This window comes from Acartia tonsa, chromosome 2 (assembly GCF_053477335.1).
Source record: "Acartia tonsa isolate MP-2025a chromosome 2, ASM5347733v1, whole genome shotgun sequence".
Taxonomy (NCBI): Eukaryota; Metazoa; Arthropoda; class Copepoda; order Calanoida; family Acartiidae; genus Acartia; species Acartia tonsa.
This window is the reverse complement of record NC_137261.1, coordinates 41,968,002-41,994,595: the sequence shown is the minus strand read 5'-3', so window position 1 is coordinate 41,994,595 and position 26,594 is coordinate 41,968,002. Positions and strand designations below refer to the sequence as shown.

The 26,594-nt window shown below is 29.8% G+C and overlaps 1 protein-coding gene across 1 annotated transcript; it reads left to right on the top strand.

The window, feature by feature from the left end:
• The first annotated feature begins 542 nt into the window (after window positions 1-542).
• On the top strand, window positions 543-22,310 carry LOC145311889 (protein disulfide-isomerase-like). The gene is made up of 16 exons (XM_080150920.1): window positions 543-655; window positions 1,014-1,078; window positions 1,390-1,510; window positions 3,106-3,221; window positions 7,075-7,200; window positions 7,401-7,546; window positions 7,974-8,097; window positions 11,745-11,846; window positions 14,782-14,850; window positions 15,120-15,195; window positions 15,633-15,718; window positions 18,225-18,258; window positions 20,934-20,991; window positions 21,074-21,192; window positions 21,428-21,480; window positions 21,572-22,310. The coding sequence occupies exons 1-16, from the start codon at window positions 544-546 to the stop codon at window positions 22,046-22,048; spliced, it is 1,884 nt and encodes a 627-aa protein (XP_080007046.1). The 5' UTR covers window position 543; the 3' UTR covers window positions 22,049-22,310.
• Window positions 22,311-26,594: the final 4,284 nt, after the last annotated feature.

Here is a 26,594-nt window from a genome sequence, read left to right as displayed (position 1 = left end):
TTTTTTATTGTGCTTAAGCTTTAAGTAATGTTTCTAATATTCCAAAAAAGTTTTTTTTTATCGAACGTTTATTAAGAAAAATCTTTTCATATAAAGAAACTCAATAATTCAAAATATATCAAAAATATTTGCTTTTATTTGTGTGAGTTGGTACTTGGCAATGTTATTTTTTGGCTTAAATGCAGCGATACCCCTATCAAACCTGATTGTATTAAATAAAACAAATTTGTAATGTACACCAGTTAATTATTGGTCAGTTCGTTCATCCAGTAGGAGGATAGCGGATGGAGTAAAGGGGGTGAAAGTTGGGAATGTTATAAGAGAACATGAAAATCTTGTGTAACATCCAAGTAATAATATTTTCATAACAAAATTAATGCGTCGGTTCATCAATCATATGATCTGTAATTCTCTGCCTTAGATGACAAGGATATAATGGACTTAAATGGTTTCAAATCTTCTTCTTGAATTATATTTAACAAAAAAAGATGTTCGTTACTCATTTCAAATTTAAAGTTTTTTTTCATTATAATTTCAGATAAAATGAGAGAAATTTTAGTGCTAACTTTGATATTAAATTGTGTGTTGCTCAGTAGAGCAGAACAAATTAAAGAAGAAGAAAATGTTTTAATTTTAAATAAAGATAATATTGATGGTGATTATACAGTACAGCAAATCAGTATTTCTGTATATATGTTTTTTTCTGTTTTACAATAAAAAGTTTCAGATTTAAGGTTTTGTGACAGATTTTCATTTTGGGTGTCAAAATTGAAATTTGAAAGGTGGAGGGGAATTATTAAAATAAAAATGATAAGATTAAAACCAGTTTTGTTAGACCCGACCGGCCATATCGTCTGTAATACGATGCGATACATGATTTTTCAGTATGGTTGAGAACAAGTTCTAATCCAACGGATATTAATTGGTTTCGTTGCTATACTGGAAAATCTAACCAAAAACATAAGTCAAATATTTTTTTTAATGGCTGTATTGTATAAACCTATGCTATAAAGATGCTCTGAAAAAATACAATCCAATCCTGATGGAGTTCTATGCACCTTGGTGTGGACATTGTAAGGTCAGTTTTAAACTTCATTTAAAAAGTACATAAATCTGATACGCAAAGATTTAATAATTTTGTTATTTAAAAAATTTATTTTTCTTTCATTTACTACCCAACGGTAACTAAAATAAGTATTTCTTCTTCTTTTTTTGATAACTTTGAATAAAACAAGCAATAAAATTGATGACACAACTTTGAATTTCTAAATTTCTGTATTTGCCGCTAGAAGAACCAATCAACTACAAGTGTATTATTATTACCAAAAAGTTAATCATAAATTCATCAAACTTTTCATCAATTAAGTAATATTTCATTCTTTTCTTAAGGCTTTGGCTCCTGAGTATGAAAAAGCTGCCAAAACTTTGAAGGAGCAAAATTCTCCAGTAAAATTGGCTAAAATTGACGTGACTGTAGAGTCAGAATTGGGCACCAGATTTGAAATTCAACGTATGATACTAGTCTTATTTTATTTCAAGTGTATGCCTGTTTATCTGTCTGTAAAAATCTATTTATGCCGCCATCCTGAAAGTAATTGAAATAATCAGCAATGTCATAATAGTTAGTTATCACATAGTAAAGGGTGAGCAAAAAAAAATGCGTACATTTTTAAAATTCAAATTGCACGGCCTGTGTTAATGGTAGAAAAATGTTATGCATATCGTTAGAACCGCTTTGAACTCTATTTTTTGGAAATATAAGAACGATTCCTCTGCTACGTATAGTTAGGGAGCTACGTGTTAAAATGTCCCAACTGATGTAAAACTTGACTTGCGAGTAAATTTTAAAACATAACTAAACATTAGAGAAGATATTTGGCAAAAAGAGATGCCTACATTTTTAAATTTTAAATTGCGCAGCTTGTGTTAATAGTAGAAAAATGTTACGCATACCGTTAGAATCGCTATGAACTGTATTTTTTGGAAATATACGGTTCCTGTGCTACGCATAGTTTAGGAGCCAGATGGTAAAATGTCCCAAAATTTACTCGCAAGTCAAGTTTTAAGTCAGTTGGGACATTTTAACACGTAGCTCCTAAACTATGTGTAGCACAGGAATCGTTTTTACATTTCCTAAAAAAAGACTTCATAGCGGTTCTAACGATATGCATAACATTTTTCTACTATTAACACAAGCCGCGCAATTTCAAATTTAAAAAGGTACGCATTTTTTTGCTCACCCTTTAGCTTATCACTGTGTGTAATTTAATGTTATACATGGTTTTAGTATGGCCGAGAACTTGTTCTAATCCAGCGGATATAAAGAATCGGTTTAGAAGTAATATAGTTTAGAATAGTTATTTCTTTCATCGTATTATAAACCGCTTTCCGCGGATTTAGAATGTACAATTATAAGATTAAAACTAGCTTTTTTAGCCCCGAGTTGCCGAAGGCACGGGCTAAAAAAACTGTTTTTAATCTAATGATTGTACATTTCTATATTCGTAGAAAGCTGGATATAATACGATGATAGACATAGTTTTTTCGTATGGATGAGAACCGGTTCCTATCCACCGGATTTGAATAAATACGAGAAAATATCTTATTTTCACATTACCATATATGTTCATCATAAATAATAAAAAAACTACCGAAATTTAGTTTGTTCTGATAGACCTCTGTTGGTAGTCAATTTAAATTGATAAAAAGTTGCTTTAATATAATATGTAATTTTTATTAATTGGAAAAGAAGATCTGATGTGCAAGTGTTTCTTAATCATTATAATCAATTATATCAAGTCTGCACTAAAATAAAAACACGTGGCATATCAAATTATAAAAATCTGACTATCGATACAATTTAAACCCCTAAATATTTTTAACAAGGATGACAACATCAACTAAAGTAAAGCTCAAGATAATTAGATACTATAACTTTAACATTCAGCTGGATGTCTACACCTTTTCCTAAACATCCATCTGTTTGGAATTTTTTTTGCACACAAGTGCAAGTAGATTAATACAAATTGTGAAAAACTGACGTGGATAAAAACTAAAGAAAATAAAAACTGAATTAAAACCTGAACATATGAGATATTTCTCTAGGTTTCCCTACCCTGAAGTTTATGCAGGATGGTGAAAGTTCTGATTATTCTGGAGGACGTACAGCTGAGTCTATTGTTCAATGGATTGAAAAGAAAATGGGACCTTCTTGTACACAGGTCTAATTTTAATGTTATCCTAAACAGAATAGGATCTTTTTCGGCGCTTTCACACAAAGCATGTTAATGAGAACCCGGGGCTTCTATTCAGCCAATTAATTCCATTTGAAATTTTCGAAAATTAATTTTTTTTGTTGGGTATAGCTGAAAGGGAAGTGGGTAAGAAGGGTCGAAAAAGGTAAATGGGTTGAGGGGAAATTTTCACTTAGAATTGTTTGTCAGAATCACATTCCCTTTTCCTTGATGAGAACTAATACCCTCCCCCTCTATTGTTTGAAATAAATAAAAATCAAGGGGGGAAAGTGGTTGTTGGGGGGGGGGGGGGGCACAGTGGGATTTTTGGTCATTTTTTAAATTTCCTCAATTTTGAGTTAAACGTCCCAGGGGCTAGTATTACCATTCAAAAGTTGCCATGCAACAGATTTTTTTATATACTACAAAATTAGGCAAAATACAGCCGTTTTGCTGAACGTGGTCAAAGGAATATTTTTAAAAAGTGAATTTTTTCATTAAAATCATCATACATTGCTTTTCCTACTTTTTCCTAGAGTAAATTGGTGTAAAAATCTGATTAAATGATATGTAACAATATTTCATTGATATATACAGATGTTTCTACTTTAAAATGCAAAGAAAAATAAGAAAAGTTGTCATAAATCTGTAATTTAAAATCCAAGAACACCTAATATTGCATCTTAAAATAACATGTATTTTTTACGTTTAAAGGTTTTTCTCACTTGGGGCTACGAGGTGCCAAAAGTTATTTAGGCCCTGATTAAATTCAAGTATTCATAATTCAAGATTAGTTCATAACTCTTGGCACCTCGTAGCCCCAAATGAGAAATCCAGCTTAGAAAATAGATACTGTGAAGTTGTATTAATATAAATTAAATACCATTATGAAGTCAAACTACTAAAAATTTATATAATTTAATAACACACATATTTAATCTTTAAAAGTTACCTTTCCGCTTTTAATAGTGAAGCTATTCTATAAATGATACGTCCGTCTGTCGGTACATCTGTCCGTTAGAAACATTATTAGGGAAAACGTGAATTTCTCGGCTGCTATTTAAAAGACTTTATTACCATACTAAGAAGCATCCAGATTATAATTTACTAAGTCCTTCAGTCTATCGGTAATGGTCTGACAACCAGTTGATTTATACTTGAACAAGGATGACAAAATTCATAAAAGCAAAGCTCTGAAAAGGGGTGACAGACAAACAGCGTGAATATGTAAAATATATATAAATAAGTCTTGTCAAAATTTTGCCTAAATTTGTTGCAAAAGTTCTAAAATATAAAATACTGTTTAAGGGTAAACGGACATTGTTAGGAATTGATTATAGAGATGCTTCGCTTATAATATTGTACTTATAATATAAGTTAAAAATCAATATAAACGTATTGACATTCTGGTAATGATTATAGGGTTGATACGCTTTCCAAATCGTACAGAACTAATGCAGGAATCAATAGAACAATTCTAACATGCCTAAGTTAACGAAAAAGCTAACGTTACAGACGCAGGGACGTACGGACTGACCCTAATTATAGAAAAGCTACGCTGTAATTTTAGATAGACAGATTGTTTTGATGGGGGGGGGGGGGAAAGATTTACCTCATTGATGGTAATGCGCCCCTAGCATCTAGGATATTCGAAGGGATATAGAAGGGCAAAAAAATAGCTTAAAACAATACCCAGGCTTATTTATAAAAATGAAATAGCCTAAAACCATCCTATAAGAAGCTTCCCTCTAAAGAACCATATCGGTTCAGTGGTGAGTGAGATTCTTCGCTACACACAAAAAAAGCTTAGTACTTTATTTTATGGGATATACTGAAAACATATATACAATGATTATTATGAAATAGTTTTAGTAACAAAGCTGCTCAATTTTTATAAATGTGCGTATGTCTTCCTTTCTGTATTTCTGAAACATTTAAATTAAATTTGATTTCTAAGCCACTATTTTTTTCTGTCTGTGTTTTAACTTTGTTTGAAATACTTAATTTATATTGTTCTTTCCTTTCAATGCCCTTGGTTTCTAAATTTATAGTAGTCCCTAAATCCACTTTCATTTACTGTATTACTAAAATTTTCCATCCAACTATTAAAATTTAAAAATAATAAGGATGACAACATCCATTAAAGCAAAGCTCTGAGACGGTGGGAAAAACGAACATTACCACTTATTGATTGTCATAAATAATCAGAGCATAAATGTATAAAAGTTGAACTGAAATGTAAGTAAATTTGTTGAAAAACTTAATAATTACAGGATAATTACAAAACTTGTTGTTAAAAACAGCTAAAAATTGCCATGGTTATGATTATAGAGTTGCTACACATTCTAAATCGTACGTAACTACTACAGGAATCACCATGCAAAGTATGATAAGTTTGATAAGACAATTCTAACATGCCTATATTAACGAAAAAAAGTTATCTGTTCCAAACAGATTGACAGACGTACGGACGGACCCTAATTATAGAAAAGCTTCACTTTTAAAAAAGATTTTACAATATAATAAGGATCCATCAACATCCATAAGTAATAAAGCACCAAAAAACTTGGCATAAACAAAAAGGCAACTCGAGTTATAGAGCAGTTGTTTAACATAAAAAGAGAGAGATAATATGCAAAAACTCTTTTGAAGCATGACAGATAAACGGACAAGATAATGTATAGATTAGATGCACATATATTTTAGCTGTTAAAATTACATTTTCCCCATAGCGTTACGGACTGATATCATATGTTATATTTTTTTTTAATGTTTAAAAAGTCATATTTAATAAGTAATAGCAGATAGTTGAAAGAAAACGATCAACAAGGAAGTTTAAAAAAAACTTTTGTATAAGTAATACCACGATACATTAAAAAACTCTTAGATATGCTATAATATAAAGTAGTAAGATTTTTTTGTCCAAAGATTAAGATCTCAGTGAATACTGAACCGATTGGATTCTCTAAATTAATCCTGTGTTGGTTTTATGCTAATTTATTCTCAAATTTAAGACTTGGGATGGGTTTAGGCTATTTTTCTAGCGCTTCGCTGTCCCTTTAAATAAAAAGCCCCTGGACTCCAGAAGAATATAAGAATATTTTTACTATAAACATCATTACTTAAAATCAGTATCGAATTGAGAATGCATATAAAATCTTGAAGAACATCACATTTTTTTCCTATTTTGTATGGTGTATGTTTGCAGGGCTCGGCAGCCTGTATACCTCAGGGAAACCATTTACAATTTTAAATATCAACCGAAAGTTTGAACCTGACCCAAGTATAACAATCCCTCTTATCAAAAATCTTTTAAAGCATCAAAATGGGTTTAAATTTACAGTTTAGTCACAGCTGTTGCGCAGCTGCCGAGCCCTGTATACTATTTATTGATAACTTATAATAATATATTATGTATATTAATCATATACACCTAAAAACTCTCCAAAAGTTTTAATTGAGGTCTCAGTCGATGTTAAAATAATTTTTTTTTAATATGAATAATTTCAGAAATTTCGAACTTTTAACTATATGAGTAGATTAGTTCTAGAGACATTTTTCTTATATAAAATCACAATAATATGTATATAATATGTTATATTACATAAGCTATAACCTGTATATGAAAGGTTTTAACTTTATTTTTAGATAAAATAAGCTTTTGTTGGTATTTGTGACTCATAAAGTTAAAAAATCCCCAAAACAGCCAAAAAACCCACTGTGGGGGGGGGGGGGTGGGTTACTGATGCTCAACAAGCACTTTAATTGAAAGCTCAAAGACTGACACACATCTATCTAATGGAATATGAAAAACTACTTAATACTAAAAACTTCAATTTAGGTTAAATCACTGGAAGAACTGAACGAACTGGTAACTAAAAGTAAAGTTGTTGTTGCTGGATTTTTCAATGATGAAAACAGTGACAATGCTCTTACATTTAAATCCGCTGCCAATATTGACGATAGGAACGTTAACATTGTTTTTGACTATTTGAAGCAAAGCTTTTCTATGAAAAGCAATACACGATTGTAATTTTTAATGCCTTTCTTTGAAATAAACAATGCCTTTCAAAGGTGCCTATTGCGATCATGGAAGTAACTTTTTTTAAATTGAAAAAATAACGTATTGAAGTTAAATTAATATTAAAAACAATGATTATCTAAAGGCGTTCCTATGTGTATGTGCACAAGTCTGTTTGGAAAAATTACAAAGCCCAAGATTCCAATATTATTGTACTCAGATCTTTTGAAGAAAAGGAGATGAGATATGATGGAGAAATTAGGAAAGAAGATATTCTTGCTTTTGTTAAGGAACAGAGATTTATGAAAACTTGATGAAACCAAATTTCTTGCATTTGTCACGTGACTCTAATGACACAAAAAATAAGATTGAAAACAGTCATAGATGCGTAAATATATTTATCAATTTAGATCTTTTAACATAGATTGATTAAGAAATATACATATAGATAGAGAAAAAAAGAGGTAGGAGTTACATATTGATTCATTTTTCTATCCCTCCTAGAAAATTTAAAGAAAACAAAACTAGTTTAAGGTAAAAAAAATGTTATAGGCGGTGTTATGAATGAGGGTGGGGGAGGGTAATAGTGAAGAAAATTTTTCCTACACCTTTCCAGGGCTGGGGTTAGAGAACTGACTGAATAATAGACTTTTTGAGTTGCTTGACTTTTAAAAGTATGTGAAAATTGTATTATAGTAAACAAGTCTCTAAAAATAGGAGAAAAGTCGTCCAAGTATTTATGAACTGAGTGATGAAAACAACGATGATATTTTTGGTGGTGATATTCAACTATTTATCCTACTAATTGTTGACCAAGCTAAACATGCTGATCTTCTCGAAATGGTAAGTAGTAAATAATACCACAATATAGTAAAATAAACTCACTGGATAAGAAATAATTGCGCAAAACAATACAAAGATTTATACGTTCCCATTTACACAGTATTTTTTAGTAGCGAAGCTACTCTATAATTCACTTTGTCCGTCCGTCCGTTCGTCCGTCCGTCAGTCAGTCCGTCAGTCCGTAACGCTATGGGGGAAATGGGATTTACTCAGCTCCTATAAAAGATAGAATGCTGAATTTTTGACAACATTCCCATTAATAAGGAGCACAATTGACTATAAAACATCATTTGCGGTCGGACCGATTTTTAGCAGGTTTTAGGCTATTTTTATATTTTTCACATTTTTCTCCATATCTTCAGTGTTTATGGTCCGATTTTCAAAATTTTTTCAGTTACAGATATAAAAATTAAATTTCCTGTCGTTTAAAGAGACAAACATGAAGGCCAGACTGCCTTTTTAGCAGGTTTTAGGCTATATTTTTTATTTTTCACATTTTTCTCCATATCTTCAGTGTATGGTCCGATTTTCAAAATTTTTTCAGTTATAGATATCAAAATTAAATTTCCCGTCTTTTAAAGAAGACAACCATGACGGCCAGACTGCCTTTTCAGCAGGTTTTAGGCTGTTTTTTTTATATTTTTAACATTTTTCTCCATATCTTCAGTGTTTATAGTCCGATTTTCAAAAATTTTTCAGTTGTAGTTATCAAAATTAAATTTCCCGTCTTTAAAGGAAATAACCATGACGGCCAGACTGCCTTTTTGGCAGGTTTTAGGCTATTATAAATATATTTAACACTTTTTTCCATATCTTCAGTGTATATGGTCCGATTTTCCAAATTTTTAAAGTTTTTAAGGATTTAAAAATTAAATTTTTTGTCGTTTTAAGAAAACAACCATGGCGGCCAGACTGCCTTTTATCAGGTTTTTGGCTATTTTTATATGTTTTAAATATTTCCCAAGATCTTTGTTTATTTTGATCCAATTTTCAAACTTTTATGGGATATCAGTATCAAAATAATTTTTCCCATTGTTATGAGCATCTTATAATTTTTCCCATTGTTATGAGCATCTTATAATTTTTCCCATTGTTATGAGCATCTTATAATTTTCTTTGACCATCGTCATCATACAAAATAAAACAAGGTTTCATATTTATTTTATCCAATAAATCTATTCTTGATTTTAGTAAAAACCTTTTAAATCTACCTGTACGTATTCCCATCTACGATTTTTTGTGCTTCGCTACTTATGGATGTTGTCATCCTTGTTTTTTTCTTTTTTGTATTTTAAACTCTTAAATATTACTAATGCGTGTGTGTGGTTTTTATAGATACCACGTCATGTGGTCTAGTGATCTCTATTTCATAAAGTAGTAAAGTGTTTAGTCTGAAGCTAAAGATCTCGAAAAATGCTAGTCCTAATTGGTTGTACATTTCAGTAATCTTGGGTTGACCTCTCATACTGCTCTCCCCTCTTCAACTAGAGGCTTAGGAAAAACAAACTAGTCTCTTATAAGTAACTAGCGGCTTCGCACCTAGCCTCTAGGGGCTTTGCCCATAGAGGTGTAAAAAAAGTATGTACTAATGGTGCTGCCTCCAGTAGTCTTATGTGCACTAACTTCCCCATAAGAAAAAAACATTGTGGAGAAATAGGTACCTGCGCAAGAAAAAAAATGAAGAAAAAATTGGAGGGGGGATTTTTTTTTTTTTTTTTTAGGGGGGGGGTTGGGGGTGACCCACCCCCCAAGAAAAGAGCCTAAAACTACCACAGGACCAGTAGGTATATTCCCTGAAGAGTAGAATCCGATCTGTTTAGTGGTTACTGAGATCTTAAGGGACGGACAGACAGACAGACGGACGGACAGACATCGTTCTACTTTGTATTATAGATAACTTTCATTATTAAATGTTATTCAGAAGTCAAACTGTCTTTATTTCTTAAGGTCATGCATATTGAAACAGTTACCATTATTTAGAAATGCAGCCCATTTTTTTTCTATTTAAAGTAGGCCAGACCGCTTGTAAAAACCAATAAATAAAATGTTTGGTGATTATATGATTTGCTTTATATTGTTTTAACCAGTGGCGATTTATCCTCTGGGTGGGTAACAATTAAGACATTAAGAAAAAGAGAAAGACATGCTTTTTCAATACTTGGGTGGTGTTAACACCCTTCTATACCCACCTTCTGTACGCCACTACACTTTTCCCCCCCAAAAAAAAAGTTTTTGCTAGATTCAGCTACGCTACTTATGCACATAATTCTACTTAAACATCACAAAGAAAATTTTAAGTTTATAAAACACGCTGTATAACACATTGTTCTAATACTTTTGATAAATGAAGCGAGTAAAGTCAATATTTGTTTACTGTGTAATTATTAGGCACAGAAAAACTATAATAATTTTCATTTTTGCAATATTTTACACAGTTTTATGTTTCATTAATTACGACAAAAAAACATATGTATAAAATTATTATTTATTTTATTTTCGACTAATGTTATTATACTAAACAACAAGACTCATATGTATGTATTAAAAATCTTGCAGAGCACTATACCCACATTATTTTGAAACAAAATTGTTAATAAAATAAGGAAGGGTCGTTTTTTGGTTGTTTTTGTTGAAGGTGTTAGGCATAAACTGGACAACTGGACCGATTGTTCTAAAATTTTGATTTTTTTAATATCGGCTGAGCCTTTACTGGCTGCAGGCTCAGCCGATAGTATAAATATTTAGTAGTAAAGAAGAATATAAACTTTAAATAACCTAATAAACGTTAGCCACTAAGCAAGTAATATATAAAAGAATATCAAGAAATTTGACAAACAAAATTAATCTTTAAAAACCTAAAAAACATGCCAATTTTCTACAAATGATAACATTTAAAATGTTGAAAGGTACCAAAACCAACAAAAAAGTTTTGTTGTTTCTGTGAACATAAGTGTTGACAATCTCTTTATGTCGAAATCCCAAAACTTTTCAATGTTTAGACAAAACAACAAATAAATTAAATTTTTGAATTTTTTTTGTTTTTATTCGAAAATGTGATATATCTTATTGTTTTAGTCATAAAAAGTGTTTGAAATTATACAAAAAAGAACAGAGTGTCTGTCTGTTTTGTGTCTTTCTATCTGTAGATCTCACTAACCTCTGGACTAATATGGTAATTTTTTACAGTGAAGCTTCTAGGTCAAGGGTAGGTTATTGCCTTTTTGGAGGAAATTATCAAGCTCTTCGGGTAGCTTATAGTCAGGAAAATATGCGTTACATAGTGACTTAATCACTACTTAATATTTTTCTGTTTTTAAATATTGTTATTTTGTGAAAAACTTTGGTAGTTTTATAGGAATGCTATATTGATAACTTAAATCTGTTAACTTTATTTTTCAAGGTTTAATCGGACATATCTGTTTGTCTATCCGCTAAAATTTCTGGGACTTGCTTGATAAACAAGAGCTTTATGCCTTTAAAAAATATTATCCTTTCTAGCTCTATAAATGAAAAGTCTTTTGTTCTATACATTTCCACACCAATATTGGGAAAGATAACGGTGCTGATAATAAGTCACCAGAGAACCAAGAAAAAAAAGAATTGAAATAAATTACCTTGAAAAAATCCTCTAATTTCATAATATTCAGGCAATTGGTGTAGCGAGAAAGTATATCAAGGATGTCGTCTTTATTCACATTGAAGCTACTGGAGAGGAATCTAATGGTGTTCTTCAACTTTTGGGATTACAGGTATTTTAAATAGATAGAAAGCAAAATAAATATTTTATTTGTTTTTTTAAACATAATTTTTTTTGACATTTGAGCTAAAACATTAAAGGATATGATATTCTTTTAAAAAGCTATCATCATTTTATTTATAATTTGAGAATTTTCTTTACAAAGCACGCTAAACAATAAACAATAAAAACATTGATACATTTTATAGACACTATGTGCTGCGCCCATTATCATCTAGAAAAGTTAGGATATTTAACCATGCAAAGACTTAAATTTGAAAATAAAATCTTGATTGAAACCATGCCGGAAAAAATGTGAAGCTTTCTTAGAATGGAAAACTCAATCGGTGCAGTTTCTAGCAAGATCTTTTCGAACCTTACAATATTATACAATAAGATTTTTTTTGTGTATTGTATAACCTCGTAAGAGAAATGAAACTCTTGGGGATAGACAAAATAAATGCATGGTCAACAGTTGGGTATATTAGATACCTTTGGCTTTTTGTATCATGGAAAACATTATTTATATCATTTCGAACTTGGCAAATAAAAAAAGCCGTTTTTCAGGGTAAACTATAATGAATAGATTGGTAACTGTCTATCGTGCCCGTGCAAAATGGGGATATATTTCACTTTTTCTAGCCTACCTATTCTATTGACGCATAGAGAAAATAATAAAAGAGAGAAATCGAGGTATTTGAAGGACTAAAATAGGCAGTGGGCCTAGAGGCCTATATTGAGCAATTGCCGCGCTGAATTTTTAATGTTATTCCACCACTTTTCAAAATGGGAATATCTTAAAATTAAATATAATTTCAAGACAATTATAGTTGCTGTTTGAAGCATAAATCTAATTTTTAAGGGATGATATAGAAATATTTTGAATTATCATCCATTCTGATGAAACCTAATGATAGAATATAAAATTATTATTATTAATTTTTCATGACTTTGCTACTGACTTTAATTATAACACTCATTATCAGCTTATAAGATTTATATTGCAGTCTATCTAAATTATATTTTTTAATAAATAAACGTTTTTACAAATTTAATATGAACATTTGATTGTAAATTATAATAATCAGTTTTTCAGTGCCATCTAGCTTTGGATATAGAACTAGAATATCAAAGCGTTCATCAATTTTTATTTTGCCTGTATTTTTCTTGTTTTGGATTTTTGTCACTAAAGGGCCAAACCCTGAGGGGTAAATAACATCACTTGAAAATGTTAAAAATATTGTAAAAACGAGTATTGTCTGAGAAAGAACATAGATAGCATTACAGATTATTCACTTATTTAGATTATTCATTTATGAAATTTTTTATTTAATATTTAGCCTTAGTTTTAATGTATGTCTTTGAAGTAGACAACTAGCGAACCTGGTGGCTGAGAGCTAAACTATTAATTTTTTATTAGTAAACATTTAAAAGTTTTATCATGTTAATTAGATTTAAATATTACATTTAGGCTAATTTGAAAAAAAATAAATTTTTGATCATAAAAGGTGAACCCTCCTATTTTTAAACTAGGCGAAACATACTTTTCTGCTGCACTAAGACCGTCCGCGGCTGTTTGTTTTTTAAGATTCTAAATCAAATTGTATTTTAAATATTTTCTTTAATTTTTTTTTAAAACATAACAAATTACAGAAAAATAATAATAATTAATAAGATAAAATTTTTTTTATTTTTTTTTACATATATAGAATAGGTTATGATTAAGATGCAAAAAGCCGCGGACGGTTTAGATAAATAGCAGACAAATTATTTTAGTAGGGGGGAAGTAATATTTTACAATGAAATTGGGGTGAGTATTCATCCTCTTATCCTTTTTCCTTATGTATTGACGTCAGGAAATACCTTATATTATTACCCAATCTCTTTTCTAGGGGGTTTCTTTCCCCCTTCCCTTTCTATTTCCCTCTACTATGACGTCAATAGAAAGGAAGGCCAAAAACGGTGACATCTATCCCCATTTTCCTAGGGCACTAAACACAGCTACATGAACTGTAAAATGATTCAATATAAATCTTCAGCTATGCCTGACTGTTTGTACTACCATTTCTTACTATGCATTGCTTTTATTATTTGTTTATTTGTTCCTTTACAATATAGAACACGTTTTAGATATTTTAGATAACTAAATCTCAAATAAAAATAATTTGGTTTGTATTATTATAACCTATATTTCCCAGGGCTATTAAGGGATAAGACATCCCCAATTTTCTACTCATGAAGATTTTATTAATTATCATAATTAAAAAGTTTGGATACTATTAGTTTGTTCTACTCAATCGTAAATTCCCAAAACTTTTGTAGTCAATTAATTATAGAACGTGTTATTAAAACTTTGGGTACCAGTATAATTTACAGCCAAAAGACCAAAAGTCGAAAGTCAGCATACATGTTACAAACATGTTGTATTGTAACAATACATATGTATTACGCTTACGCAATATCACAATAATCAATCTTTATTTTATTTTTTTATTTAATTATGCTCCACAATGCCGTTTTTTTTCTTTAAAAGGTAGGAAATTTCATTGGTTACACCTTAAAATTGCTGCGTCGGATAAAGTTTAACTGTAAATAAAATTTTAAATCTAAAGATTCCCTGGAAGTATTTTACATGAAATATATTGTAAAAAAAACAAGAGAACGAGTAAACTATATTTATTTCAATCCACAAACTTTTTGTCATCTTTTAACTGCCTTATATTTCAGTGTTGCTTTCAATTAGTATATTATGATTCAATTCATGGGTAAAGAGGTTAGTTAACCCCCCCCCCCCCCCCGAGAATAATCTAAATTTACTCTTAGGATAAAACGAAAGGGAATATACCCAAATATATTTTAGGGGGTCACAATACATATAAGGTATACCCATTTATTTTCATGTGAATAACCCTGCATATTGAAAATTTGTAACCTTCTCCTTGTTCTAGAATGAAGCGATTCCCTTGTTTGCAGCATATCAACTTGATAAAGCCGCAAAATACATCCCTGAAAATAAGGTAAGTTGTATATTTTTATTGCTTAGAATATTCCACTTTAAGTATTACTATATAACAAGAAAATCTTTTCAAGTCGTTTTTCAATTTCAGTGAATTATGTTCTCTTATTAAAGACTTGATTTTTAGAACATTTTTAAATATATAATGGAAGTACAATAAAAACACTTAAACATGTTTTCCTTTTATACTATCTAATTTATTTGTTCTTTAAAACTAGAAATACAAATTGCTGGTGAATTTATTTCAATAAATAATGTTTTAATCTTTAGGACTTTACAAAAGATAACTTGGACACTTTTGTGGATGATCTTATTAATAAGAGAATTTCACCAAAGCTGAGATCAGGTATGGATTTTCACGCATGGCTTCCAAATCGATTAATATCTACTGGATTAGAACCTGTTCTAAGATTAAAAAATATTTATCTATTACATCGTTTTATAAACGGCTTTCCGCGGATATAAGATGTACAATTGTAAGATTAAAACCATTTTTGTTAGCCCGTGCCTTGCTTACTTTAATTTTGAATTCTCAACCATGGAAACAATTTTGGCTTGCATTAATAATTATAACACCCTCTATGGTAATAAACCAAATTACTCTTTTAACAAATTAGAATAATTGGTTGAATAGTTTGGTTCTGAAATAATAAATAAAAACAATGTGTTCTAGATCATTCTGTTTTTTAAGTACCTCACTCAATAATTGACTTATTTGTTGATATAGCTTACAAGATGTTGCGATCCCTGTTTTTTTGTATTTAAAATAAAAACATTGTGCAGGTACTCTACCTGCAGATTGGGATGCTAATCCAGTCAAAGTTCTTGTCGCTTCAAACTTCCATGATGTCGTGTTTGACAACACAAAGGTTAGATTTTATGTGACCTTTAACGGCGGTTTACCTCGAAGTGCTATAGGGTTTCTGTGACCGCTATTACTTTAAAGTAAAGCACCCTGTTACATGTTAAAGAAAGAATTTCAGTAGATCAAGTGAAGTTTTGCTATAATCTTATTTATCTGTAATTCTTTTTAAAATTCAGAATATCTAATAAATGAATTTAAAATTAGAAAGAAAGTATTGTTTGTTTTCTATTATTGCCTAGTATCAAGAGTTTAGGCAGTTTCTAAAGTTTTAAAATGAAAGTAGAATAATATTACAATAAGAGGATTAAACATTACTACATTCTGCTGTTATTTTGGTTCATTAAGCTTTCTAAAACCGCTTCCAGTAATGCAATATCCTCTTCTCACCATTCTCACTTGAAAATTTCCTGTGCAAAAAAAAGAATCTAATAAAATCAAAGTAGGCAGTGTCTATGTTCACACATAACAGTTTTTAAAACCTTAAATAATAGCAAAAGTTGCATTGTTAGTGCCAAACTTAAAGCCTAAAAATAGACATATGTTTTATTTGAGGGGCTTTGTTTTATTTGAATAATTACTTTCTAAAAAATTTCCGTCAACCAAATATAGTAGCTCCTCCTTAATATTATATCATAATCTAATGGGAAAAAGTTCTTCTCCTAATCAATTATCACTTTTTGTTTTATTTCCTAGTTCTTTGAATTATCTTTGCGAATTCATTACAATTTCATTGAAATTTAGGCTATTTCAGAGTTAAATAAATTGAGGGATTAAGTGAACACTTGAAAAGTTTGCAGAAGCCATTAAAGTAACAACATTGCACATTTTATTTGCTTCCACAGTTTTTTTTGCTCTGCATAAACTCTTAATTGGTAATTGGTGATATCAGTTCAAACTTGTCCTAGTTTTTGGTAGATTTTTGAAATTTAAACAATCATTTTTACACCTTTTCTTTTAATCTGCCAGATTTCAATTTTCTAATAATTTATCTATAATGGTTTTTAGATTTTAGTGAAATTTTGGATAAGTTCTCAATTGGTGATTAGTAATATCAGTTTAAACTTAAGTTTTTCAGATAACTTTCAGAATTTCATGCAGAAATCTGAGTTGTTATATTACTTTTTAGATTTTTAACTAAAACATAGCAAAATATATAAAATAACCTCCCCCCCCCTCCAAGTCAAATTGAAAATAATGGGGAGGTAGTTTTCATTTGATTGTTTTTTACTTTAGGTCAGTTTAGGTTCGGTTATGCATAGGAGGAAAAAAATCCTTGCCCTACTTTTTATACAATTTAAAATAAAAGGGGGAGGTTATTTGTTGCTTAACAGGCATCATTATATTGTAGGTATTTGCTATATTGTTTTATCATAATCAATTAATAATCGTAACTTATTAAATACGGTATACAAAATTATTTCCTATTGTAAAAAATAGATACTTTATTTTTAAACAAGCTGCTACGCTGTTAGAGGTCTCGAGGGCACTTAGAATGTTTTCTTTTAAATTATCTAAGTTGAGAAATTAGTATATTTTAAGAACAGCTTTTTTATTCAAGATTATACAAAACTGGCACCGCCTAGCGGCCCTTTTAAATATTTTTGAATGATAATGTATTCTTCGGTACACACACACTCAAATCCTGTTACTTTATTGTAAAAATAATTTGATTTTATGGAAAAAGTTAATGTTTAAGTTAATATTTGAGTTTTAATCTGAAAATTCCTTTTTTATAGAATATGATATTATCAAAATAGGTCGAATCTCAATACTATGCACCTATTTATACAGAAAATTAACATAAAATGTAAGCTTGCGCTGGCATAGGTTAGGTACAATTATTATGAAATAAAATTACTAAACAGATAAGGAAAACACAACTTTGATCCTAGAACTAATGAACCGAACAGAAGTTTTAAGAAATCTAGGTAGAAAATTGTGTTATTATTCATATTATAATTTGAACTTTTGAATAGGTTACAAATAACTTTCCCTGTAAAATGAACAAAATACCAAACATATTAATAATGCAAATCTTTGTTTCTAGTGTTCCTCTTTATTAAAATCTGTAGTTGTCATATTTTAAAACTACTTTTCTGATTTATTGTCTCTGTTAGTTCACTCATTTTATGTAGGGTTCTATAAAATAAAATCTTTATATTGCAAAATTTTCCTAAAAGATTGTTTTATAACATTTTTTGCTATTGACAAGTTAAGAGAAAATTTCAAATTTTAATAGCTCTTAAAAGTTGTATAAGAAAATAATAATGACGACAATTTAATTATGATAGATTAACTATTATTAAACCTTCTTTTTTTGCAGTAAAGCTATTCTACTATTCTCTCGTTTTGGTTGTGTGTATGTTACTTCATAAGCCAGAATGTTAATTTGGCTTTAAATTTATTCTGATTCGAAAACGTTTCATTTTTCAGTTTTTCTTTAACTTTCCTATTATTCGTTTTAATAGCTTAGCTTCTTTTGGAAAAAAACATAACTTTTTTATTTCTAGGATGTGTTTGTCAAATTCTATGCTCCTTGGTGCGGTGAGTAATTATTTTTTTTCATGATAGGTTTGTTTAATCATCCTAAACAGTCTAAAAACGTGAAATTAATTTTTATTTAGAAAATATTTTAGACCAAGTATTTTAAAAGAGGTGATTATTTCTAAGGATTTTATTTCCTCGATAATTTTTGTTATATTTTAATAAATAAAAAAAATAGCGTTACTGTTACTGTTAAATTACCTTCCGGGCGAGGCATGACACTCTAACGTCAGATTCAACAACGAATGATAAATAAGGGGAGCTCAATATCTCATTTTCTGTCTATATACCCGGGGTGTTACGTTATTTAACACCCAACAGCCAACTAACTCTTTGATTGCACGACCTTTGTGTGGAATTTCTAACTGTCCATGATAATTAGCACTTGTTTTGGACCAAGGCCTTCCCCTACTTTAGTGTTACTATTAGCATAAATAAAAAATATTTGGATACTAAAGTACATCCAATTCATGAATTACATACATGTATTTGTTACTTTAAGAATACTTTTAAGAGTTAGAATCACAGAAATAAAAAAAGCTGTTTTTGATAAAAAACAAGTGTGTTACCTGTGAAACTTTTATATTTTGAAACAGCCTTTAGTTTTAAAAAGTGTATAAAAGGAAAAATTTCTCATCTATCAAAACTTTTCACAAAGTAATGATTTTGCTTTTGGCAGCCAGCCTTTCTCTTCTGATCTCTTTAAAAAAAAATTATATAAAATTCCATTACTAAAATAATTGGCTTTAATATGATGGTTTGCTGACCACTGAACTAATACAATTATACTTTCAAGCAAAGCTTTAAATAATTTGTTTTATTTATATCATCCAGTTTGGGATGTTAACTAAACACACTCAAGAAAAATAGTGATTAAATAAGATAATAAGATGTTTTACTTTTACTAAGATTAAAATTTAGGGTTTGCATAGTTGACTTCTGACCTCTACCAGCTCCCCCCCAAACCCTTCTCTATGATCTTTATTTATACAGAGCCTAGGCCAGGCCTAGATAGGTAAGAGACAAGTTGTGCAGCCTTATTTTAGCTTCCTTTACATGCCTCACATAAGGAAAACTATTCTATTTCTAAAATTTAATTTTCCTAACCAGCATTTAATGTAAATGCTGAAGAAATGAATTTGATAAATGATGAAATTGTTTATCTGGATGACAAGTTACCCAGGATAAGAGATTAATTAAATCCCTCAAATGTGGTTTGTTTCTTATATGTTCTTATAGTCTAGCTTAATATTTAACTTGATTTAAAATATAGAATCTTTTCAGTATATATTGCAAATATATTGGATCATATGTTAATGTAGCTACAATTAAGTCAACAATCAAATATTGCGCCATCTTTGGTATTATCTAATGCCGAAATTAAATGGGTAATCTATAATACAAAGTAGAATGATGTCTGTACGACTGTCCGTCTGTCTGTCCGTCCATCCCATCTCGGTAACCACTGAACCGATCGGATTCTACTCTTCTGGGAATATACCTACTGGTCCTGTGGTGGTTTTAGGCTATTTTCTTGGGGGATGGGACACCCCCAACCCTCCACCCCCCCCCAAAAAAATCCCCTAAATTTTTCTTAAAATAGGAAGTAGAAGGGGCACCTGCAGGTACATATTTTTTTCATTACCTCTTTATGAAGCTTTAAATTTTAATAACTGTTGAACCAATTGAGTTTTCAATTTCAGGGAAGCTTCAAAATGGTTCTGGGATATTTTAGTCTTTTTTATTTTAGTATTTATGCCTTATGATGGTATTGTGCTATTTTTCAGAAACCTCATTATCACTTTTAATTCAGACCACCAAAATGCTTGGGGCGCAGCTGCTAGTACCATTAAAAGTGTCACGATACTTATCTTATCTACAGTTTCATACACGTTAAAAAAGTAGAATGTTGTTGGAATTACAGAAATATTACATTTGAAGCAATTTTCTTTCAATATTATTTTTATTGAAAGCAAACATATTGCTTTATTTGTTACTTTATACGAACACAAAAGGCGCTGAAAGGGTGAGGGGAGATTTCTTGATTATTGAATAAATCAAGAAAGTCACAATTACATATATCAACAGAAATGTTGAGGGAATGTAATGGGATAGGGGAATAATAGGAGCAACAACAAAATGGCTTTTTAATTAGATTTTTTTGTTAAATAAAGTTGAAAATAAAAGGTTACAGGTTAGAGTAACCTAACTCCAAATATTGAGTCCTAAAATATTAACTATCAATAATATGAAATTTCGAAAACCGTAGCTTAAAGTGTTGTTGATAACAAGTCTAATTATATTTTAAAACATAATTTGCACTAAATCACAAAAAAAGCAATAATGCAAGGTTTTAGTGCCATGATTACCTATAATCATATAAAGGTTTTAATTATAACAAAAAAATTAAAAGTTAGGAAAAAAATGTAACAAATATTTAGATGCTAAAAGAAAATAAATTAAGAGAAGGGAAATCTCCCTTAATTTTAGTTTAAAGCAAGAATAACATAAAACTATTTGGCAATATTGTTTATTGTGGTTATAACTTCTTAGTTTAGATTATATTGTACAAATATACATTGTTGTTTACTTTCTCATAAGCAAATTTAAAGTTTTGGTATATAGAGCAATTTTAAAAAAATTTACTAATTAATTAATGATTTATCTACTTTTAGGTCATTGTAAACAACTGGAACCAATTTGGGATTCTTTGGCAGAACATTTTCTAGACAAGTAATTTTATTTTATTATCATTTTTGAAAATGTATCCAAAAGTTTAAGAAAAATATTTATATGTTTTTTTTTTGTTTTTAAGTAAGGATGTTGTCATTGCTAAAATTGATGGTGTTGAAAATGATGTGGAGAGTGTTGAAATCAATGGATTTCCAACATTGAAAATGTTCAAGAAGGACAAACAAATTGTTGACTATATGGGTAAATACAGTTATTCATTTATGAGCTTTACGTCTCATCGACCACACTTTTGACTAAAGCTATCCTTATGTTTTATAAAATTTATGTCAGATTACAATTCAATTTTAAATCAGGGAAACTAAAAGATAGTCAATGCATCTTGCTTTTGACTGTAGGTTGCTAAAATTTTGTATCACAATAATATCTTTAAACTATGATAAAGAAATAATTCTAAATAATTAATTTATTAACAAAGGTCCAAGAACGCTTGAAGATTTGGTGAAGTTTGTTGAAACTGGAGAACAAGAGGTAACCAAACTTAAACATATTTTTTGTTTGTTTGAAAATAAAAAAAACATTTTTTCGTTTTAGCAATGAAAACTTTAAGTAATCTTTTTAGAAAATGCCTGAATTTGATTTTGAAGAATTAGAGGGAGACGAGGATATGGGAGATATTGAAGATTATCCTGATTATGATTATGATGATGAAACTGATACTGATGACATAGGTGTTGTTAAAGAGGGTGATGATATTGAATGGAATTTTATGAGATCTATGGATGATGTTCTTGCAGGTATGTCAGATGAAGATCTCAAAGAAGAAGAAGATGACGAGAAGGATGTTATGAAAGAAAGCAAGGAAGATGTTAAAACTGTGGCCAGTGAAGGAGAAGTGGATGATGATGACCTTGGAAATCTTGATTTTGAACTTCCTGATGTTGAAGATGGTGAATGGAATTTTGTGCGGTCAATGGAAGATGTGATGGCAGCAATGGACTCTGATGATCTAGGTGAGGAGGATTCTGAAGAGGATGGAGAAGAGATTGATATTGTACTGCCAACAATGTCCAACAAGTCTGAAAGAGAGGAGCTTTGAATTTGTTGCATAATATTGTGTTATAAGCTCAATTTTTTCTCTTAACATTTAATAAAATACAAATTGTAAAATAATTCATTTACTAAATCCATTATTTTCGCACTCTTATTAGTTTTGTTTGCTAAATTTGTTTACCATTTATTAATTAGGTATTTTAATCATTTTGTAATAATTTTATATTTAAAAAATAAAATAACAATTAAATATGGTAGGTACTTTTGCTTTTTCTAATAAAATACAATAAATGTACTTAAGAAAAAAGATTTATTTATTTTAAAAAGTTGTGATGTAAATTTATCTGCACAGTTACCTAATCCAAAAAACGTCTGCTATTTTAAATTGAGCAATTTTGTGTAAATTAATTCGTGTAGACTGAATTACTTAACCCTTCTATGCTGCAAAAAGACATATTGGCCATTAGAGCAAGAAAAGTTTTTATTTTTGAGAAGTATAAAAATTGTCTTTTGGCAATTCAAACTTCTTCTAAATTACTAGGATTCCAGTCAATGAAAAAAAAACTTGTTAATGCCAAAGAATCATTGAGATATGTTCTTAAATGTGTAAATTATTAGGAATTTACAAAAATGCACATATGAACTTTTACTTTGTTTCAAACCTTTAAACCAACCTCTATTCTCTAACCATATTTTTGCAATTTTCCAAATTGGGGCAATTTTGTCATCCTGTTAGGTAAATATTGAGAAGTTAGGTAAACTAGTTTTATAGGGTAGGAGATAAAACTCTGGTTTTATAATTTAAGCTTTACCAAGATGTACATTGAAACCATATTGCTCTTCATGCAGCACAAAATATCATATATTTCAAACATTTCCTTAATGTAGTAAAGCGTGTACAAGAGGCATAATTTTATTTAAGCCAATTTTAGAAAGAAATATTTTACTGATTGCATCTTTTCTACACTCAATATACAATTTATTCTTCATTCCCTAAAGAACAAACATGTATTTTTAAATTTTTTAGGCACTTTACCTTAAAAAAAGGCCAACCCTATCATGTAATAAATTCTTGTATTTAAATATTCTCGTAATAAAAGATTTTGTGATTAAAATACTGTACATACAATCAAGTAAAGTTTGATGTGTGTAAATCTGAAAGTTTGAGTGTAAGTAAAGCTTGAAGCTATTATGCAATTTTGAGAGGTATAACATTCTCTATAGTTTAGTGCTTCTGTTGGTTTCATAGCCTTTAGCGCACTATCGGATATGCCCCTAGAGGCTTCTAGGGCACTTGAGGGGAAGGAGATTTGGCTTCGTCAACCCACTTTTTTTTATTTTAGATTTAAAAAGAAAAAGCAAAAATAATTTCAGGACATATGGGAAGCTATCCCGTAAAGAAGTACCATATCGGTTCAGCGGTTAGCGAGATCTTTCGGTACACCCAGACATACAGATAGAGATCATGTTACTTTTATATAAGGATAACTGGATAACTGCATGGTTTAAAAACCTACAATTTTCTAGATCATCTCTGTGCAATAACCTAATAAATAAATCAGGATTTGACCTCAAGGAATTGATAACACATTGCAATATCTCTGTATCACTATAGTATTAATATTTATTCATAAATGATATGCTTTCTTCCCTTAACAGAACAAATGATAAATGGTATTGTCTAGATTTTTTTCCACGAATGGGGATAAGACAATTGTAGAAAATTACTTTGCTGCAAATATAGCCACCAGTGCAAAGGCTTTTCTTATTATTTACAACAAGATTTATCATAATTGTAGAAAACATAAAACAAGTAGCGGATCCACTGGTCCTGCGGTAGCTGATTGGATTAAATCTTGACCCACACCAAGTCATTACTAAATAACTATTGCTGCTTTGTCAATAGTTTGACTTCGATACTTAAAATAGGAAAATGCCTTATAATAAAACAGAGCAATTTTTTATCATGCACAATTAGGACTTGTTGACCAAGGTTTTGCAATTAAAAGGTTTGTTGTCTGAATGTAAGGATTAGTACATTGGCACACACTACTAAAAGGGATTTCGTTCTACATTGCCATCAATGTTTTATAGGTATCTATTACCTTTAATCATGAAAAAGTCTTAGGAAATTTTTTCTTTCTTGAATAGCCATATCCTTATCCCCGATTTATCCACCTATTTACAAGCTAATGCAATACATTTTATATGCGCAGAACCTTTATATCTTTATGTTTATTGATTGGTCAGTCTGACTATTAGTAATGCTTTTCAAGGTTCTGCGATACGTAATTTAAAAGACTTAATAAATTTATGCTCCAAACCAATATTTATCTTTCTTTTGATGGTAGTATTTAATAAAATAAACAAAACAGATACATACTATGTGATCCAAGCTTCTCATAAAGGTATCGTAGAGACTTGAGCGCAACATCGTAGAGACTTGAACAAAAAATCATTTAAGTACCACTAGAGACCTGTAGGAGCGTAGCTGCTAGTACCTTAAATAGAAGTATAAAGTTACGTATTCCTTTTTTCGTACAAACACACGAACGGACAGGCGGACAAAGTGTGTATAGTAGCTGTACTTCTATAACGTAGAAAGTTTTAAACCTACATGCATTGACCAACATATTTATTTGTCTTTTTCTTTCTTCAACAATATGGTCAACTTCAAGCATTATAATGATAAAATATATCACTGTAATCTTGTATTTTTGTAATAAAGAACAAAAAATTGGAAGTAATAACATTTAAAAGTTATAGATAATTGATTTAAAACTGATGATAATAATAAATGAATTAAAACTGACAAATATTTGAATTTTTTAAAAAAATTAGGAAAAGGTAAAGGAAGTAGATATAGGGGCCATGCTCCACAGGGGAAGTGAATGAATTGTAATCCTACAGATTCATAGATTGATGACAATAGCAGGTAATAAAGTCTCTGTACCTTTCGATTTTGTGATCATTTTGTACATTTTGTTAATTTTACACCTATGCATGAAAAATGACTAAAAAACACATTTTTTAGGGTTTATTGAGAATTGTCCAATTTGTACAGTTTTTTGTTTGAGATTTTCTCAGGCTAGGAACGAGATATTTTGAAACGGATAGAAGTTCCTGATTCTTCTCCTCAAGGCCTGATCTGGGAGCACCATGAAACCATAGTTATGATTCAATAAATTTGAGGCCTTTTTGTAGATTTTAAAAAACTTTGCATTGCTTGTATGGTCGCAATTTTTGCATTAGAGAAATTTTTTTTGCATGGGTAATATTTTTGCATAAATCAACCACATTTAGGAAATTCTGTTGGGCCAGGGAGTTACATTTTACTTCCACAGTTGGGTATATTCGCCACTTCAGGAAATTCTGTTGGGCCATGCAGTTACATTTTACTTCCACAGATGCAATTTTAGATTTCTAGAATTTAAGCCATTTCATACAGTAATGCTAAAAATTAATTAAGGATGACCTAATAGTTTACAAAAATTTAATTACTAGAATAAATAATTGCAAAACTCTGTAGACGCCAAGAAAAAAAAAAAATTATTAACATTCTCTCATATAAATAAGATTAATTTCAAACTCAAAACACAGAAAGCAATTAATTTACTTCCGAATTTCCCTAGAAAAAGGATACGTTTGATTTTTAAACTTTTCATTTTTAAATAATAATTTTGCTTTTTACAATGAATAAATTTTCTCTCCAATGTTGTAACACCTTACACTTCTCTAACTTCCTGTTTGAGGACAATATTGAAAATAAAGAATAAATTTCCTTTCTTTATAACATTCAATTTTTTATTTGGCGAGTTTTCTGTGAAAATTTTGATGAAATTCATTTCCTCTTCACTTTTATGACTTCCACTAGGTGAGGATTGGAGCCTTGTTGAAGAGAAGCTTATCTGCTATACTAAAGGTATGTCAATCTATGCTAGGAACATTTGATTTGGGAGCATTTTGATTTAGAGATACATTTATTCTTGCCACTAATGAATAAATTTAAATGACCTCCAAAATAAGGAATACCATAAAGCCTTTGTCTTTAGAGAAAAGAGGCTTTGATTGATTAAAGCCAAAGCATTTCTATGTCTTCCAATAATCAGATTTTGCTGAAACTTTAACCAATTACATAACCAACAACCAATGCTGTGTCTTCAATGTCTTTTCGTGATTTCGATTTTTTGTGTGTAGTTTTGGAAAATTTTCTCCTTGTTACAAAATTTTAGTCATGATTTTTTTTTAAAAGGAAGAAAAGAAAATATAATAAAATACTTCAAAGCTAAAAAGATTTGATTTGAAAAAATAATTTTAGTTTTATTAAAAGTACTTTTCTCATGATTCGTTGATGTATAAATTAAACAAGGCTGAATTCGTCCACCTGCAATGCAAATGAAAAAACAGCCTATCAAAAAATTAAAGATTAGGTTTATGTTAGTAGGTTTATTTAAGAGAATATTTAGTAGCAAATCTATTTAATAACAATTATTTGTCTAATTATAAGTATAGAAATATAACTTTTTCTATTTTTTTGCTGATTTTTAAACTCTATTATATAGTTTCATATTAAGTGATTTATTACTATTACC

What these genes read in the sequence shown, in the direction of transcription:
- LOC145311889 (XM_080150920.1), top strand. Translation starts at nt 544, where the DNA reads ATGAGAGAAATTTTAGTGCTAACTTTGATATTAAATTGTGTGTTGCTC. An exon ending in ATTCTTGCTTTTGTTAAGGA is followed by an intron (nt 7,547 to 7,973) that starts ACAGAGATTTAT and finishes CTAAAAATAGGA; the next exon opens with GAAAAGTCGTCCAAGTATTT. An exon ending in ATGCTGATCTTCTCGAAATG is followed by an intron (nt 8,098 to 11,744) that starts GTAAGTAGTAAA and finishes CATAATATTCAG; the next exon opens with GCAATTGGTGTAGCGAGAAA.